At 44.5% G+C, this 20,175-nt stretch overlaps 1 protein-coding gene across 1 annotated transcript in view; it reads right to left on the bottom strand.

Moving 5' to 3' along the window:
• Ces5a (carboxylesterase 5A) overlaps positions 1-11,488 on the bottom strand; it is a 34,610-nt gene extending 23,122 nt beyond the window's left edge. The window contains exons 1-6 of the mRNA XM_048792167.1: positions 11,404-11,488; positions 10,174-10,378; positions 7,635-7,773; positions 6,468-6,601; positions 3,794-3,947; positions 1,681-1,785 (exon numbers count right to left, since the gene is read on the bottom strand). Coding sequence (XP_048648124.1) covers positions 1,681-1,785; positions 3,794-3,947; positions 6,468-6,601; positions 7,635-7,773; positions 10,174-10,378; positions 11,404-11,488 — 822 coding nt within the window. The remainder of the gene's footprint in view (positions 1-1,680; positions 1,786-3,793; positions 3,948-6,467; positions 6,602-7,634; positions 7,774-10,173; positions 10,379-11,403) is intronic.
• Between the last annotated feature and the right edge of the window lie 8,687 nt (positions 11,489-20,175).

The following is a 20,175-nucleotide window of genomic DNA, read 5'->3' as shown; positions in this document are numbered from 1 at the left end:
CTGCTTAAGCCCCAGTTACCCCTCACAGCCACAGCTTCTGGCTTTTTCCTGTCTCTGCAGACCAGAGTCACTTCTCTCTCTCTCTCTCTCTCTCTCTCTCTCTCTCTCTCTCTCTCTCTCTTCTCCTCCTCCTCCTCCTCCTCCTCCTCCTCCTCCTCCTCCTCCTCCTCCTCCTCCCCTCCCCTCCCCTCCCCTCCTCCTCCTCCTTCTTCTTCTTCTTCTTTTTTTTTCTTTTTTCCATGTTTTGTATTTAAAATTTTGTGTTTGTTTCTATTTACTTTTATCCACTCCCTCTTTCTTCAAGGCCCAAGTCCTTCCTCTTGAAATGTCTTTTCTGTCAGACCATTGCATCCCCCGCAAACCCCTTCTTCCCACAACCTCCTGTCACCCCAGGGATCCCCCCACTTCCTTGCCTAGCTCATTGCTAACCACCTTTTTGCCCTGTCATTGAATCCTCCATAATTGTAGAATTTGTCCTTGCTTATTCTTCTAGGAGTCATGGATACTCTGAGAATTCAAAGTAAGCTGCAAACACTTTCCCAGGGGAGAATGCACAAGCGTCTAGAGTCTTCATACTATTGAAGCATTCAAGGACCACCTCCCACACCTACCCACAGATACCAGGTTAAAAAAAAAACCTGTAATAAAAATATCAGCCTTCTCAAGTTTTATATATCCTTTCCCCACTGATAAACCCACAGAGCCTTGGGAAAATAGTAGGCACTCAATCAATGTTTCATAAATGAATAAATATATGTGAAAACTGAAATTAACTGTGTCAAGAGTATTTTCACAATTTTGTGATTCCACATTTCTGTGTTTTGAGTTCACTGTTATTGGTTATGTGGTATTTAAGAAAAAATATCCTATATGTCAGGCACAGTGGTACACACCCATAGTCCCAGCTACTTGGGAGGCTGAAGACCAGAAATTGAGTTCAGGAGTTGAAGACCAGAAATATCCCATCTCAAAAAATATATAAAAATAAAAAGAGACATGCACCTCTAAGATGATTACTACTCGGGGACAGCTCCGTAGCCTGGTGTTTGATTAATGTGTGTTGAATGGACCAGTTCATCCAATCACCCCTTCGTTCATTCAGCAAACATTTTTGGTTGCTTAGTATATACCAAGAATTATGCCTGAGGCATGAAGGACAGAGAAACCTTGTTCTTCAGGTCCTTACTGTATAGTAGGAAGCTAAGACAAGATGACAGATAGCAAATATTGGGGACATATGCCCCACCTCACCCCCTTCAAAATCCCATGCCCAACACCAATGGTCAGTCACAGTGTTATTTCCCTTTGAGTTGGAAACAGCCTCAGAATCTTTCTTAACACAGTAGTCTACATTGCCATTCCCTATAGAGTAGAGTAGGTATAGAATATGATCTGCATAGACTCACAAAATTGAATTATGTCCTCAGGGAGAGAATAGTGGACAAGATGTGAGACCTGTAATACACATACACACACACTCAGGTGCGACAGTGATATTGCATTCAGTATCTGGATCCCTTTGCTGCTAAGCCAGGTCTTCCATGGAGAAACAGGTCCCACTGAGGCCAGCACAAGGTCCTTGGGCATGGCCCATGAGGAAAACCAGGTGCACAATGAGAAGGTGGCTTAACATACACCAGATCTTAAGCTGGGGGCAGGAGGCGTTTACCATATACCTACATCCTCCTTCCTCTCCACATCCTGGGACTTCAGGTATGGGATGATGGCCACTCCACTCTCCATGATGGCTCTGTGGAATAAGCCATTGCTCATGGGGGACAGAATCTGGAGAGAGAACACAGGACAGGCAGGGAAGATTATCCTGGGGATCCTCACCCATCCTGCATACCATCCATCCCTCCTGAAGGGCTCTAACCTCAGAGTGGGAGAAAGAGCCCTGGCGTCAGACTCAAGAATAGATGTGAAGCTTTGGGCAAGTTCTTTAACCTCTCTTGGGCTCTGGCTCCTCATAAACATTTCAGTCAAACATTCTAGTACATGAGTTCCAGTTCCTTCACTTCCCAGCTTAACTTTAGACAAGTTAAGAATATTTCCAAGTACTAGTTTACTCCACTGTTGAACTGGAGTTGAAATTGAGCCTATATCACAGAACTGTTGTGAGGAGGAGGGGAAATAGACAATTTAGAAGTCTTCATGCAGTGCCTGGTCCAATTTCACTCATGAAGGTGGTTGTTATCCTATAGGTAAAGTTAGGTTAATCTTGTCTGCATTAAAAGGCAACTTTGAAGATATAAAAATAACTTAAATATTGTCAAGGGCTATACAGCAGAAGCTTTCTTAACCCATTGCCATGTAAACAATTTCTGTAACTAATTTATGCCAAGGAAATGCTGGCCACTCAGAGCCAATGGGCCTTCTTCTAGCACCTCTGTATGTTTCTGTTTGCTGAACATCAGGTGTGTTTGCTTCCAAACTTGTTTTGTCAATTGCACTTGTTATTCTAGTTACATAATCAATGAGCTCTCATGGAAACCATTTGGCTACACAAGTAAAAAGAAGACATTATATCTGGGAAGAAAACCTTGAAAAAGATGAGTAACCAAAAAGTATCTCTGTCACCCTAGGTGTAGACAAGAGAAGAGTAAAATCGTTGGGAGGAAGTAAAAAACCTCCCGAATGTGCTGCTGCAAGACTACTTTGCCAACATCTTTAAACTTACATTCATTGTTAATAAATGAAAACTGCACACACCTATAATCCCAGAGATTCAGGAGACTGAGGCAGGAGGATTGCAAGTTTAATCAAGATCCTGTCTCAAAATTAAATTTTAAGAAGGGCTGGGGATTGTAGCTCAGTGGCAAAGGACTTGCCCAGCCTGTATGACATCCTGGGTTCAAAATCCAATATAAAAAAATAATAATAATAAATCAAAGAAACTGCCACTGCAGGGCATGAACTCTGCAGGTGGCTCATGCAAGAGGAACTCTAGTGAGCAGACCATCTCTGAAAAGATCACACCCTAGCTAGGCATGGTGGTGCACACCCATAAGCCCAGCAACTTGAGAGGCTGAGGCAGGAGGTTCACCAGATCAAGGCCAGCCTCAGCAACTGAGTGAGACCCTATCTCAAAATAAAAAATAAAATGGGGCTAGTGATGTAGTTCCGTCGTAGAGTTCCCCTGGATTCAATCTCCAGTACTGCAACAACAACCAAAATCATAAATAATAATAACAGCACCCTGAATAAAATCATTGGTGAGGGATGTGCATTTTTGTCTTTTCAATTAAAATAAAATGTTTATAGGCATCTTTTGTAATTTCATGCTTAGCTCTGTTTTTCTACTGAACAATGCTATGGTTTGGAATATGGATGGATATGGTGTTGGAAGCTTGGTCCCCAGGGTGGCAGTATCAGAAAACTGGTATCATATGGAAGCTTTCAGAGGTGTGGCCAGGGGGAGGTCACTGGCAGCCCTGCCCTTGGAAGGGATTAAGTCAGTTCTCACCAGAGGGTTGCTATAATGGAGCAAGCCTGACCCACCAAGCTCTCTTGGCTTCCCGGTTTTGAGATGTAAGACTTCCTCCTACATGCGCTTCCTCCATGATGTGATGCTGTCCACCACCCTTCCCAAAGGCCCAACCAAAGGGGCTGCCTGATCCTTCATTTTGAGCCTCTGAAACTGTGAGCCAAATAAACCTCTTACTTTATACAGTAGCCTGTCTCGGGTAGTTTGTCAAAGTGAAGGCACCAATTAAATTTAAGTCAGTCATTATCCTCGCTCTTGTAACCTCCTCCACCAAGGTTTACTCAAGTCACAAAGCAGAAAACTCACCAGGCCAGAAACACTTATGGCTCCAGCTGACTCTCCAAAGATGGTCACAGAGCCAGGATTCCCACCAAAGAACATGATGTTCTCCTGGATCCAGGACAGAGAAGCCACCTGGTCTTTGAAGGCCCAGTTCCCTGAGGCATGCTGGTCCTGTGTGCTGGGGGGCAAGAGGCAGAGTGAGAGTTTTTAGTCGGCCACTGGTTCTTGCAGCCCAAGTTCTCAGAGAGCCTGTGGGAGAAGCTGGGGAAACCAGGGCTAGTCCTTATCCTTTGTTGGGATTTGGGTTTCTGTGAGAATTTGATGAAGACTATGCACCCCAGGAAAAAAGAAACATACAATGTTGAAACATGATTCCAGAGAATTCCTAGGTTCCCCTGAATCCCTGGAATCCAGAAGATTCCCCACTGCTGAGATGGATCTGTACCAATTGTTCAAGGTCTTCCTGGGCACAGAGATTCCAATGAATGACAAAGTTAGTAACAATAATGGCAATCACCACAGAAGCAGGGTATGTCTGACACTGTTCCGTGGGGTTTGTGGCTAATTCTGGTCACAATCTGAGAGGCAGGTAGTTCTGCACCTTTTCCTCTTTTCCTCTTTGCCTCTCTGGGCCTTCTCTGCCCTGTTCCTAAAAGGCGGCCCTCTAGGACTTGCACAGGCCAGACTCAAGCTGTGTGCTACCAGTGGAAGGCTTTGACAGGTGCCTGAGGGTGCAGTGGAGAGATCTGAACATTCACCACACCACTCTGTTCCCTCCGCATCTGGGGGGTGCCTTGGGCAGTGGCCACATTTGTCCACAGCCAAAGCTCATGCTAATTTTCTTTAATGAAATGTGGGAACCTGCCATCAGGATACCGATGGATACATAATCTCTCTCAAACAGACTAGGAAATTCAGGCACCGAGGTTAAATCCCCTTGCTAGAAAGAGCTAGAACGTTGGAGAGTTGGGATCCAATGAGTCTGGCCCCAGAGTCCATGCTCCTAACCACGCCCCATGTCGCTGCCCCTGCTGCCTGTTTCCCAGAATGAATGAACAACTCTGAGGGGATTGTTCTGAGGGTACAAGGGAATATGCCACAGAACCAAAACATCCATGCAGGGCACACCGGAACCTGAGCAATCTCAGAATCACTTTTTTCTCCCCACTATTCTCCGGTCCCCTGAACCGATCCCCCCTTGGGTTCCTTTCTCTGCCCATGACCTCTGGGATGGTTCTTCCTACACCTGCTCACTCACAGATCTCTCCAAGCTCTGCAATTTTACCTCCATTCTTTGGTGGGCTCCACATTGGTCTCCATCCCTCCCTTTCTGTGTATCCTGAGAAGCATTTTACCTAATGGTTAAGACCTCAGCCTCTAGCACAGGAGTCAGAGCCTGGTCCCTCGTTATCTGGATGATCTTAGGCAAGTCACTTAACTGACTTAAGCTCAACGTTCCCACGTTAATAGAAGGGAGAGTAACAGTGCCCGCTCTCTATGGTTATTGAGAAGATTGCCAGTGACACAGGTACACAGGGTCGTAAATGTATTTAGTGTGGTTTTCATGATTCAGTCTTCTATGGAACTCTTTGCTAAGCAGACTCCCAAACTCTCTTCCCCAAATCCAACTCCATCTTTAAGGCACCTCTCTGCAGAAGCTCCCAGATCCCTGGAATCTCCTTCCTCATTTCCACACCCCCTTGCTCTCACTCTTGGACAATTACTCCTGTGCTGCAAGTGTGGATGTGAGCATCCCTGCATCGTCTTCCCCACTTGCCTATGAGCGTCTGGGGGTAGGATTCATATGTGAATCATTGCTGCCTTCTCCACAGTAGGTGACAGCCACCTCCAAACAGCACCATGGCCCCATCTCTCCCTACCTCTCTTTGCTCACATTGCATCCTGGATTTAGACTGCTATATTTTAGGCAGGATAATACAGGTGATCAAGAGACCAGTCGTGTTCTATCACTTCTCTGTACCTTCATTTTTCAGCTGTCAAATGGCAATAACATCAGAACCTTCCTTGTACTATCATTTTAAGGGTGAGTTGAAATAACACAAGGCAGGTGCATGGTATCCTACCTGACTCACAGGGAAGGTCCAAATACATGGCAGGTATATACACAGGGAAGGAAGGCCAGTGCCATAGAGGAATTATTCTCAGGGGAGCCTTGAAGTGGGGTCCTATGGTAGACACTACTAACTGCTCACACAACTTGTCTGTCTTCCACATCACAGGGCTGAGCTACATTCCACATCTCCCTGGCAGGTGGATGTGGTCCCCAAAGGACTGAGTTCTGCCCAGTGGTATGTGAACAGAAGTGATGAGCGTCACCTTCAGGCTGACCCAGGAAAGCTGCCCTCACGCGATCCTCCATTCTCTGGCTCCATCTGCTGGCCAAGTGCAGATCTGGGCCCTAGAGAATCTGTATCAGAGCCACAAGAAGGAAAGAACCCAGGTGGTCCCTGACTGCCCATGTGGAAGGATGTCTGTCAATCATGAATATTCACTTGGACTTTACTTGAGATTTTTGATGTTTTAAGCTAAAAAGGCTTGGAGGTTTATCTGTTATAGCTGCTGAAATTACAATGAGGGCCAAATGTGTTCATTCCTCCTAGGTTTTTGGACACTGCTCATGGCTACTGCACAGCTGTCTCTTGAGGATCTGGAATGTCAGCCACCTGGGGAGACTCACCTGAAGAAGCCAAATATTCCCAGCCGGTACTGGGTGGTCACGATCAGCACATTCTCATAGGCAGCCAGGGCAGACCCATCAAAGATGGAGGCAGAGCCGCTCTGGAAGCCACCGCCTGGAAACCACACCATGACCTAAGGAAGAGAGTGGCACACTCTGCTCAGCCACCAGGCACCCACATCCCCTCCCATGAAAGTTGGGATTTTTTTTTCCTCCGGGAATTATGAAGATCTCACTTTTCCTTCTAAGTAGGGTCTGACGTTTTATCTTGATGAGAAAAATTGGGCTCAGAGAGCATAAAACCTTATTCAGATGGTGTTATCACTATTTCTAGAAGTCTCCCTTCCGTTCTCTTCAGTTCATGTCCGAGACTGTAACTCATGGGCAGGAAAAGAGAAGAAAGCCATGGAGGGAAAGAAAGTACAGCCAGACAAAGCATGGACCTTGATGCCAGGACCCAGCCCTGCCATGTGTGTGTGCACCAGACTAAGTCACTTATTCACTTCCTGTGCCTCATCTTCCTGGACGTAAAATGGGTCCGATCGTCCTCATGCACTGGGTTATTGTAGGAGTGAAGTGAGGTAAAGCGCCATCGGTACCTAGCACATAGGGAGCTCTCACTAGATGCTGCCGTTACTACACAGCAGAATGAGTCTCCCATTGCAGATCCATGGCTATGGGGAGGGGGGGATCGGTGCTAGGTATGAAGGGCGTGGCTAAGGGGTGGGTGTGGCTAAAAACATAACAGTGAACCTCCCACCCTACTCCCTTCTACAGGGATCTTTTACATTCTTAAATGATATACTTAACCTGACTGTCTTAATGGAAAACATAAGAGTTGGAAGATGTAATAATCCTCTGTTTAAAAAAAAACAAAATCCTCTTGGGGGGGGGGGGGAGAATTCTCAAATTAAAGAAAGAATGGTTTCAAGACATGTCTTTCCAGAAGGTTTATGGATCATTCAATACTCAATGGAGAGGAAAAAGAAATAGAAATCCAAGGCCAAGCCACTGGCAATCAGAAAAGATGACGAAGTGGATCTATCATTGCAATGACTTTTCAAGACAGTGTGAGGCTAGGTTTGACTCCAGATGCCCCGTCAACCTGCCTGGATCCCAGACCAAGGACCTGCCAGCCGGAGCCCCAGGTGTAGCAGGGAGCCTTACAGGGAGATTGGAGCCCCCATCAGCATGTGCTGGCGCGTAGATGTTAAGGTACAGGCAGTCTTCCGACACTCCAAATTTGGGATAATGCACCTTGAGAAAGTGTTGATGTGATAACAGCCACTCTGTGTTCTGGAAGCACCTTGGAGAAAGGGAGAGAAAAGCCCCCAGGTGTAGCAGTGAGGCACCTGGGAGCTATTGGTACAAGGTCCAATGGTCCTCAACCCCCATAGTTTTCAAAGCAAACTCTTATTCTCTTTGATCTGGTCCCTAGATAGGAAAGCACATTCCGCCAAGTGATTGTACCATTGACCGCACACACCCACCACTGTGATATGGACACACAGAAACACTTAAACTAGCTCAGCAAGTCCCCAGATTGTGGCAGGCAGGACAGTGGGTTGGCTATCAAAGGCTTTGCTCCACAGCTGCTTCTTAATTCCCCAGAGGAGCAAAGGGATATTTCCAGATCCCCCCTACCAGGAACCAGCTCAGGTAGATTTGCAGGAGGACCCCAGCACCCAGGCTCTGTTCAAGCTCCGTCTGCCTGGATATATCTGCCAGCTTACATTCTTCCCTTCCTTTCAGATTCAGGCCAAGGACCACCTCCTCTGAGAAGCTTTCTGAGATTTCTCCAGTTTGACCATAACTTTTCTTTGGAAACATTCACATTCTCTGTGTTCTGTCCTATAACTTGTCCTAGGGTTGTCCATGAACATTATCATCTTTCCCAACTCAACTATGAGCAGCTAAAACCCAGGACTCTGCATTAGTCACCTCTGTACAGATTGAGTGGGATTGCAAGTGTGACTATTTCTACCATACTAAGTGCTCAATTAATATTAGCTGTTTTCTTAATAGAATACTCCACTGTGTGGGTGACGGGAAGCCATCACTGCAGACTACCCCTGGTAGGTGTCTTTGCCTTTTTGTATGCTGCTTATCACAAATTCAGGCCTCACAGTTTTCAACAAAGCTGTCTCCTAGCTTTCCTCAAAGTTTAGCTGGGTTTTCCATGCTCCCTCCACACCCTTCTCTAATCCCTGTAGTGGCTTTGTCACCTTTTCTTTCATCTCCCCACAAAATGTTATTTATATCTCTCCACGACCACCCTTCTTGAGGGAAACTAACAATAGTCCCATACTCACGATTTTTCTGCTTTACAATGGTGCAAAAGTAACATGCATTCAATAGAAATCATACTTCAGAGCCGGGCACAGTGGCCAGTAGCTCGGGAGGCTGAGGCAGGAGGATCAGGAGTTCAAAGCCAGCCTCAGCAAAGGTGAGGTGCTAAGCAACTCAGTGAGACCCTGTCTCTAAATAAAATACAAAATAGGGCTGGAGATGTGGCTCAGCCCCTGAGTTCAATCCCTGGTACCAATAAATAAATAAATAAATAATACTTCAGATTGATCGTTTCCTGAGTTAGATATATGCAGTTCAGCCATGGCAGTGAGCCTTAGCTCCCAGTCAGCCATATAATCACAGTGGAAACAAACCATACTCCTCAGTGTTCTATGTGGCTGAGCTATGACGTCCTGTAAGTTAGATGTTCTCAATGTACCTTTTACTTACGTGGGCTTCCCAGAACATAACCCGCCATCAGTTGAGGAACATCTATAATTCTCTGTTGGCATCCCCAGGGCAATGGAGAGCCAATTACTGAGTTGGTTCTCAATGGATATTAAATTAATGAACCAATGAACAGATGACTTCTGTCTTAATGTTCTCAGTCCCTGGGCCACATGAGGTCATCTTCTGTGGCTTAGGAAGCATCCAGCTCCAACGTATTCCTTTGGCCTGTGACCTTAATGCCAGGAACTAATGTGGTCCAACCTAGAACTTCACAAAATCTGAAGAATCAGAAGATTCTTAGGGATTTTAAAGTCTGACTCCCCACCCAGAAGTTTCACCTCCTCCACCATTAACCTGGTAACGATTATCCACACAAGTTCAAACCCTGCAGCGACTGGGAGCTCCTCACCTTCCAGGCCCTTATGTCAGTGCCATATATGTGATCGTGATCATCCCACAGGTATCTATGGGCCAGGCATTACATTGGGAACAGTTTTAAATATGTGAGCTAAAATCCCTCTCGTGTAGTTCTTCCCTGACTCCAGAGACGAGGTGAGGTCATTTGGAAACACGTGGGCAGTTTCCTTCTGACCAAAAGACTCAAGGAGCCCACTGTAGCACTTCTAAATTCTGGTTGGTACTCAGAATGCCTAGAGAGCTTTCAGATCGCACATATTTTGGGGTCCAGTTCAGGATGTTCTGACTCAGGAAGTTGGGAAGGGAGACTCAGGATTACATACATTTTTAACAATGCCTCCACTATTCTGGTGATCACCCAGTTTGGAAGCTCCGAGATTGCTGAAGCAAAGGTTCAGGTCTGTGGCCCTCTTTTCCTCCTTCTCATCTTCCTAATCCTCAATGTTCTCCCTTCTTGTCCCCTGGGTTACATGACCTTCATTGCCCTGTCAGTGATCTGCCCCCAAATCCCAGAATCACAGGCCACCTATAGAACTAAGCCTAGTCTTACAATTGAGGGTAGGAGGTGGCATTACGCAAGCCATCCCAGGGACTTGCAGGTTGAGGGTCCATAAATCGCAGGGGTCCCACAGGGGGTGCAGCATAAGGGATCCCAAGGAACACGTTCACAAGCATTTGGCTTCCCAGAACAGAGACTTGCTTCCCCTTGACCCATCCCAGGCTGGTGATCCTCTCTGGCATTTCAGCCATGGCCCCTGAGAAACAGATGGAAAGAATGAGGGGTTAGGTGGGAAGAGTCAGGGAATTGGTCGAAGCCAGGGTCCCCTCGGGAATGCTCCTTCTCCACCCAGAGGCCTACAACAGGAGTAGCTGGATGCCCTCTCCAAGAATCCGCATCCTTCTCTTTCTTCCCACCAGAGCACTGACTCAGTTTCCCCTGGAAGCCCATCAATAAGCCACAAAATTTGGGAGGGGTCTCCCTTCTGCACCAAGGCTTTTACTTTCTGTGGGACTGATACCAGCTGGGCTTTGTAGATGCCAGGACCCAGCCAAATCATCTGCCCAAGGTGCCCCGCCACTTCATCATCTCTGCACCCAGGGCATTGTGGCTGGCATGTCTATGTATCACCTGTACAGCTACGGCTGCTTATTTTTCTGAAAATTAAAAACTCCTTTTAAAGTTTAACCTAGAGGAATCCTAGGTGATAACATCTATAGGATTGTGGTTTTGATGAGTTAGGTGGATGCTGTAGATACGTGTTGAAAATAAATATTTGCTAATGAATAAGAAATACCTCATATGGATGCCCCCTGAAATCAACTCATCCAGTTCTAGATGCTTGAACAGGGCACCTCGGGACTCTGGGTGTGCAAGTGTCTCATTTTCTGCAAGAATTGTGGAGCCGTGGGAAGGAAACTGCCCAGGACTTAGTGAGCAGGACCCGAGTGTCTCGACTCTACTTGTTATGATGTTATCACATTCATGAAAGTCCCATCTTCACAGTCAAGACTCCAGAAGCACAGGTCCCGTACCACATCCCTCCCCAGTTCCCAGAATGATGTGTCTCCTTTCAGAGTGTGAACAACCCAAGGCAGGACCAGGGTCTTTCACACTCTACCTGCCCCTAGGATGGAGGCTTCCAGCCTTTCAGCAACACCAGGACTTTGGGGCCCAGAGGGCTTACTTACATGGGCCCTCAGAGACTCCTGAGAAATCATTTCATTTCTACAATGGAAAACCATCCCTCTCTCCCATCTTCTCCGAGCCTTCCTCTCCCACTGAACATCTCACCCCTGACGATGGTTGCAAGGATCCAAATGGCCCAAATTAGGGCTTGTCCTGGATATACCCAATCACCAATCATCTGGCTGGCCTGCATGAACTCCGCTGCTGGCCTTGGAGAGCTTCAGATTGGACAAGAAAGGGCTTCTTGATAGTAAGCAGATGTTGAGCAGACAAACAGAGGACACAGAATACATAAAGAATAGTAGCAGAGCAAGATCTCCAAAGGATTTTCACCAAGCAAGACTTTCCTGTTCTGATTTACATAAGAATCAGTTGATGATTAACTCTTGTACTGGGGAAGAGCATTTGGTAGGCTTTAGACTTTTAGGATCTGGTAAATCAGGGACCTCAAACTTGGCTACTTCCAGGGGCCAGGAAGGCAGAAAAACAGTGAATGAATGAAGCTTGCTAGGGAAGAACAATTGGGAATGGTGGGGACTGTGGAAAACTTGATAATATATACTTTGTCTAAAGGGGCAGTGACTTCTCAGCTTCAGTAAACATTTGTCTTGTGACAGTGTAGGTGGGTCAAACGAGAATTCAGTGACATCTCTTGGTTTTTAAATGTAGCTTCAATTTCAAAACAAAAAAATCACAATGTGAGCTCAACGTAGCATTTCAAGTGGCTTGCATTGTGTCTTGGGTCAGCCCTCTGCAATTCGAATCAAACCCAGGTTTCCCAGTTTGAATACAGGGATTAGGCCCAGAGAAGTGAACAGGCTCAGAGCCAGGATCTGTACTCAGCATTCTGGGTACTCATCACGATGTTCTTTCCAATATAAGTTCATGCTCTCGGAAGAATTTGATGGGTGATAGAGAGTCCAGGGAAGGACCCAGAAGCATTACCACTCTACCCCCAGCAGCCCAACGGGCTCCCTGCCTCACTTAGTAAAGGGCTCACAACAGGGCTTTCAAATGCTTGGAGGCTGGACTGGCAGATCCTAACTATCAGGAACACTTGTTGAAAATGGACTCATATGCCCTACCCCCTGGAGATTTGGGGACAGGGTCCTGGAATTTAACAAAGGCAATAATAAGATTGGGAAGCATCAATAAAATAAAGGGACTATCTCTCAAAAGAATCATCTCATGAGATTTTATATGGGGAGCCACAGCAGGCGTTATGTGCCTACTGGATATAGAAGTCTGTGTGTCTAGCAGGGAAGACCTTCCGCAAGGTCAGAAACAAGAGGCTACGAATGCACTTTCTTAAGGCAGATGCTTCACAAACTTTTGTCCTCCGGTAAATAATCCTCCTTTCCCCAATTCCGTCTCTGGTCTTCATACACTGCTGAAAGTTCCACAAATAATGGAAAGAGGACTTCAGAGGAATCTTATCTTACAGGAGAGTTTGATTCTGAATTTGGCAAAAAATTACTTATGGTTTTAATTAACCTTGAAAATCTCTCAAATTTCCCCTGAAACATAGTGACCAACCGTGATGACAGACCCTATGAAGGATGTATGCGCTAGATCTAAAGAAAGGGATTGTTTATATTAACTGTCTGGATGTTCAAACCATCCACCTTTGAGGTAACTGTGGATCTCTGGGGGTGACCGGATGATGTGTGGTAATTTCTAAAATGTTTCCAGTTTACTTGGAGGGCTTCCTTGTTTAGATTCAGCACTGAGCATACAAATATTTTACTGCATATTTAAAGACATGTTCGCCATTGAGAGGATCAAAGACAAATAGAGTTTTTTAAAAATATTTTATTTTTTAACATGTATTAATTGCAAATAATGGGATTCGGTGTGATATTTTAACACATGCATACAGTGCAATGATCAAATCCAGCCTCCTTCATAACTTTTTAGACATCAAAGCACTCAGCTCATTTCCTGATCAGAGGTGGTTAATAATATTTGCTAGACTGGAGCCTAAATCTAGCCTACTAAAACCCACCTACATCCTGGCTTTTAAAAAGCTATAAAGAAGAATATGATTCCTTCCACCTAGGAATGTTCCATTTAAGAATGTTTCATCTGAATGTCCATCTCAGCTTTGGCCATGGATCCTGGTGGTTCCCAAAGCTTTGTCATTGACCTATCTTCACAATTTATGTCATTTTCCCTACCAACTTGACTATCCATTTGGGTTTTTAAAAAATTTGACATTTTAAGAAACTATTATCAAGGAAGACTTTATATACCTAAAGCAATGAGGATAGTGTTTTGAAGAGAAGAGAAATATGTTCTACATTTCTATACCACAAAGTCATTCCCCATTCCCTGGCAACCATTATGGTGAATTGATAGGGCATATATATATATAGAGAGAGAGGATCCCCAAAACAGACAAGACAAAGTTGAAAATCTGTTTCTTCTATACTATGGATCTTAGAAAGGAGAAGGTAACTGATTTGGTTTACATATGAGATGTGCCCAAAAGCTCATGTGTGAGACAGTACAAGAAAGTTTAGAGGTAAAGGGATTGGACTATGAAAGCTTTTAACATAATCAGTATGTCAATCCACTGATTGGGATTAACTGGGTGTTGGTGAGCAGAGCCATCTCTCTGCTTCCTGGTAGTCTGTCCTGAGCTAATTTCCTCCACCATATTCTTCCACCATGATGCTCTGCCTCACCTCAGGTATAGAGCAATGGAGTTATATAGAGGACAATGAAGCCTTGATTACCCAGGAGGAGGTGGCACCAAGGTGCTGACCTTGGGGTCATCTCTTGGGGTCATCTCTGAGCTGACCTGGGGCAGCCACAGCAAGGTAGAAGTAGTTGGAGAAAGATCTGAGAGGATGTTCCCACCTCCCTTGGGTCCCCTATTTTTCAGAAGGAAGCAGACATCACCACATGGCCTTGAAAGGAACTTGGAAGTGATTGCAGATCTGGTGGGAGCTGGATGATGAGGAGGGAATATGGAGTACAGGCTCCAGGAGGGTATATGCTTCCTAGGCTTGAGAAGAGAGTGGAACCACAGCATGACCTGGGGTGGATCATTATGCTGAGAGCTAATCAGGGTACCGAGGGCCAGTGGGCTTTGATCAAGACAAGAAGACAGACCAGGATCCCATCTTTCTAGAATTTGTCATGTTTTCAGGAACACCAGGCTAGAGGAAAACTTGCTATGGAGACCACAACAATAGAAGAACCTCTGCAAGAAGTGAGTACAGGTGCCCTCTGTTCTTCTACTCATGTGGACACATAAACTACCCCCAACTTGGGTAGCCAGATGCCATCTTGGAAAGAAAAGTTGGTGGAGGAGGAAGCAAATCTGAGAGGCTGTGGGTTTATTTGAAAGAGACTGTGCTTCCTTAGTGGGCAGTTTAAATTACTGAATAGGACTGAGTTTACTGGATTGAATTAGATGTAATTATTTACCATTAATCAGAGGGGTGAGGTGTTTTCTTTTTGTCAAATTAACCCGAATTAGACATATATAAAAGAGATACTATCACCAAACTGAGTTTATCTCTTCTACAAAATTGGAATGGAAAGAGGACTGTGGAGGAAATGGCTTCCTAGTTATATATCTTGAATTGCTATTCTGGTTAGTTATCACCTCTGATTATCTCAGATGTCCCTTAATATATAGGGTTTATATTCTGGGAAACATGGATGTATCAGGAAACAAAGGCACTAGCTATCATCTGTGGAATGCCTTATAGGTATCAGACATTAGGCTAAATGCTTTGTATCTGTTGCCTAATTTAATGCAATTAAATATCACAGGGCTAAGAAGAATCATACCTAAGGCTTGAGCCCAGTTTTTCTGCCCTTAAGTTGCAGGATTTGCAATTTGAGGAGAGAGAGTAGGAAATGAAGGGCAATAGGGAAATCAGGGAGGATGGACTGGCTTCTTCTGACCCTGGCTGTGAAAAATCACCCCATCTTTCAGGAAACTAACATCTCCTCCTAGGATCTTCATGTCCCCATCAGTAGCACAGATCAGTGGACTGGAGAGTCACTGAGAAACACAGATCTTTGATCAACTCTTCCTGTTCTCCAAGATGGCTCTTTGTCCATTGTTTCTTATTAGTGATGCACAACGTTAGGATTCATTTTGACGTAATTATAAAAGCATGGAATATAATTCGCTCTGATTCAGCCCCCAGGTCTTCCTCTTTCACTCCTCTCCTTCCTCCCCCTGTTTCCTTCCCCCTTTGAAGCCCTGGCAGAGAAAACCGAGATAAGAGCTATCTTACTCTAAGGTCTGGTTTGAAACCTACACAAATATACCCCTGCTGATAAGCACAGGAGATCAAAGCAGACTTCTGGATTCTCCTAAGGGGAGGCTCAAGGAAACTTGAAGGCTCAGGGAATGGCAGCTGCCTCACGGAAAAACCAGGCTGGAGGTGGACAGGACAACAGAAGGGTGATGGAAACTGGTCACCTGGAAATGCCCTTCACCCCATGTGGACCCAGAGCTATGAATCTTAGAGCTTCCTTCTTGTCATCTGTTTCTTCAAAGCCATCTCACATTTATGTTGAACTCAAACACTGTAACTTGATTTTCTTTTTGTAAAAATTATTGGTGCGTCATAATTAAAAGTGACAGTGGGATGCGTTACACCACCTTCCCACAGTCCCATGATACAATTTGGTCAGTGTCCTTCCCCAGCACCTTCCCTTCCATCTTTTCTCCTCTGGCTCCATCCTACCATTCCAAACCATCACCTCTCTGCACTCCCATCATTGAAACCCCATGTTGCACCCCTCGCTCTCTCCCACCCCGGCACCATCACTCTCCCAATACTGCACCCACCTCTGCATCCAGGGTTTGTTAATTTTCCTCTCTGATAACATTTGGCTTTGATTATTCATCTGATGAAATCTACTTATCTTTCAAGATCCCACAGAATATCATTTCTTCCATGTGGACCTGCTTATTCCCAAATGTTTGAATCATTCTCTCCTCACCTATTATGCACTGTTTTGATGTCTCTATATATTTTTTTTAGTTGTAGATGGACACAATACCTTTATTTTGTTTATTTATTTTTATGTGGTGCTGAGGATCGAACCCAGTGCCTCATAGGTGCAAGGCACGTGCTCTACCGCTGAGCCCCAGCCCCAGCCCTTGATGTCTCTATTCTTAGCAATACCCTAGCCTTGTTTTACAGCTGGTTTAGCCACTGATGATGATGATGACTATGACAATGATAAGGGTGAAATCTTTCATCCCTGTTGCAAAACCTCAGCCCACTTCTGGCGTAAGTCATAGCTGCCTTGGACAGTTCTGTGCAGGCCCAGCCTCACTTTGCTCTGATAGAATACCACCTGAAGCATGTGGGAGCCATTTGACTTTCTCTTTTCTGCCCCCAGGGCCTTCTCCCATGACAAAAGTTCCTTCTGTCTTTGTTCAAGTGATACTGGAATCACAGGACAGTTCAAGTCCCCAGAGCTAACCCTCCACAGAAAGGCATGAGAGCTGGGACATCTCAAGAAGCCTTCACCACGCTGCCCAGTGGGCAGGAGATCTAGAGAAATCGGGTTCTCATTGCTTATAGCCGCAGTCTCTGAAATCCTCCCTTATTTGGTCTTCCTCCTCCTACTTCTTGCTTCTTCTTAAGATCACCTCCTGAGTAAATTACCTTTCTCCTCAAAGTTCTGCTCCAGGTTCTGCTTTCAGGGAATAAAATTAAGTCCATTGGTACTAGAAGGAGATTCAGAAGTCAGACCTTTGTGGAATTCTGAAGTGGGATCAGATAGCACCCTATCACTAGGACTCTCCCTGGTGGACTGGGATGAGTTCCAGATGGAGGAGAAGCACTTAAGAAAGCATTAACTCTAGCACTTCAAAGTCTAGAAGCCATGGTAATTCTGAGGATTGTGGTGACGGCTGGCTTTTATTAACCTCTTTGGAAACATTGAAGAAAATAGTAGATCCAGGTCAATCTGCTATCAACACAGGTATGCCACGAAAATCAGTAAGCTCCCTGGCAGCTTTTAAAGACAACCTTGTGAGAGAAGATGGAGGATTAGAGGAAGGATAAATTTCCCAGCACTACCTTAGCTCAAGATTTAAAAAACAGGAAGATTGCTTCTCTGCAAGTTGTGTAATTCACTGAAATTCAACATTGGACAGTAAAAGAAAACATAGAGACACGGAAAGTAGGAAACTTCTGACATAATATAAGAAATGATATGTTGAAGAGCACCAGGTGCGGGTGGTGGCAGCAGCTCCAGGTGCTGGGGGGGAGGAGCACTGGCATATAGAGAGGAAAGCACAGCAGAAAAAAATATGGCTTGGGGAAACCTATAGAGTAGAAAAGGAGGCTGGATATTAATGGACCTAGAGACCGTGGAGAAAGTTGTTGAATAAAAAGCAACCAAAATTGGTCAGCCCACAGGCAAATGGTTCTGTGATAACGAGTATCTTCAGGGCAGGAACCATTTATAAAAGCAGTTGCCAGACAGAGGCAGAAGATTGAAAGCACATAAGGAAGTTGCAATCCTGACCCAGAAGTCACCTATCATGTATTCCAGAGTGTGTCTGGAGCAGTGTGACTAAAACAGGTGCAGAAAGAATTGTGAATAAGGTGATCTGGGCTTGGAACACTAAGGAGACAGCACTCTATTGCCAGCGTCCCACAAGAGATATTGCCAATAACCAGCTAGACAGGAGTGTTGGCAAGCCCAGGTCTGATCCTGGCCGATTCACACCCATAGTGGTGAATGTGAGGCCTGTGGAGGTGGAGACTCCACTCCCCAATAGTGGAATTTATAGGAAGCCCCTGAGACCTAGACATCTAGCAGAGATCAGCATCTCCCTCGGAACAAGGGATGTGGATCAAATCTCAATATCCACTTGCAGAGTTCCAAAGGTCAGCCAAGATTAAATCCCAGCTGCTAGAACTCCCATTTTAGAACTCTGCCCAGGCCCACTGCAGAAGTATACCACCTGTCAGCACCCGCAGTAATCACACCCTGCACTGGGAGACGGGAAGCTGAGAGCTACTGCACCCAACTTTGGCTCCTGAGCAACCAGAGAGCAGCTTAGTAAGAAACCCAATGGTGCTGGACTTCACACTCCTGGTCCTTGACCCAAGGATTACAGAGGCTCCCCAACATCAATACAAATAGGGGCACAACAGCATCAGCAATGAAAATCCATCCTTGCCAACAGTTTTTAAAACCTCAGTGGAAAAAGTCCTTTATTTCTCATTAAGAATTTTTAACTATTTTTCCCTATCCCTACCCCTGATCTTTTTATTACTTTTTTTTTAAATTTTACTTCATTTTAATTTTTACTTTTTAAATTCTGTGTGTATGATTTTCTTTCATTTTTGTTGATTTTTTAATATATGACAGCAGAATGCATATTATGCACATAGAGCACAATTTTTCATATCTCTGGTTGGATATAAAGTATATTCAGACCAATTCATGTCTTCATACATGTACTTTGGATCATGATGTCCATCACATTCCACCATCCTTGCTAATCCCCTGCCCCCTCCCCTCCCCTTTATACCCATTTATTACTTAGCCTTGGTTTTACTTTGGTGAGTTAAAATTATCTGTGGGTTTGAGTTGTTTGACCTTACATTTCTTTGCTTGTTCTTCATACCTTCTTATTATCCCTTCTTCACTCTCCCCAAATATCCAAATTTTCCTGTTCCTTCCTCCTCTCTTTCATCATTTTTTTTATTACTTTTGGTTTTTATTCACTACTTCTTCTTTATAATCATTTTTCTTCTACCTATTTCCTGATTCTTCTCTGTTTACTTTTTAAATATTTCAAATTTTCTACTACTGTCTTTCCTCCCCATTTTCTCTTTACATAAGAAAATGTAATTCCACTACTGATAGAGTTAGAAAGTTTAAGTAATTCCCACCAGACATTACTATGATGAGTGGATGATATATGAGTGGATGATATAGTAGACAGATGCTGATCTAGTTCATGGTTGTTTATTGCTAGTGTTGATGTTAAATGCTGACCCCACCATTTCTATGCAGGTATTCGTTAGTGTTATAGATTTCAAAGTAGACACCAGACATATATTTTAGGACTTTACATTTTTTGTCAGCATAATTGCTATTCCAGTTTGATTAAATAATTGATCACTGATTATCAACATTCAGCACAGCTCCCCTCCCCAGGGGTTGGAGGACTGAAAGTTTGAATCCTCTTGTTACACCATGAGTTTCCCTGGCAACCAAATGCATCATTGTGCTACCCAGGAAACACCAGCTATGTTAATCTCTCATTAACATTAAAAAAAGGCACTCGTATTTCTGGGAATTCCAAGAGTTTTAGGAGCTGCTTGTCAAGAAATGGGGAATAAAGACTAAATATATTTAACAGTATCACAGTAGATTAGTCTTAAAATTGAACCTCCTTCCAGACTCTTGAACGAATTTCGGAATCAAATCATATGGCCTTCCACCCAAGAGTGGATCAGAGTCACATTCACTAAAAGGAATTTCATCTAAGTGCCTCTGGCAGTAGCATAAACTGAGTCTGTGGGAGTTCCACAAACACCTATGCAGGATGGACCTCCTCTATACATTCCATCAGGCTGAGAAGAGATAATTTGTATGAGAAGACAAAAGGGCCAAAGGAGAGACAGCCATCTTTAGATAGTATGGCAAGACAGTCTAAAAAAAAAAAGAAAAGAAAGAACCTGAACTTAATTGATTGTAGGAAATATTCAATTTTTTTAAAAAAAGATAGTCAGGAGCTGGGATTGTGGCTCAGTGGTAGAGCACTTGCCTAGCATGTGTGAGGCACTGGGTTCAGTTCTCAGCACCACATAGAAATGAATGAACAAAATAAAGGTACATCAACATCTAAATATATAT

The sequence above is a fragment of the Marmota marmota genome, unplaced genomic scaffold (genome assembly GCF_001458135.2).
Source record: "Marmota marmota marmota unplaced genomic scaffold, marMar, whole genome shotgun sequence".
Classification (NCBI taxonomy): Eukaryota; Metazoa; Chordata; class Mammalia; order Rodentia; family Sciuridae; genus Marmota; species Marmota marmota.
Note: the sequence above shows the minus strand (reverse complement) of the source record. Positions and strands in the feature narration are given on the sequence as shown.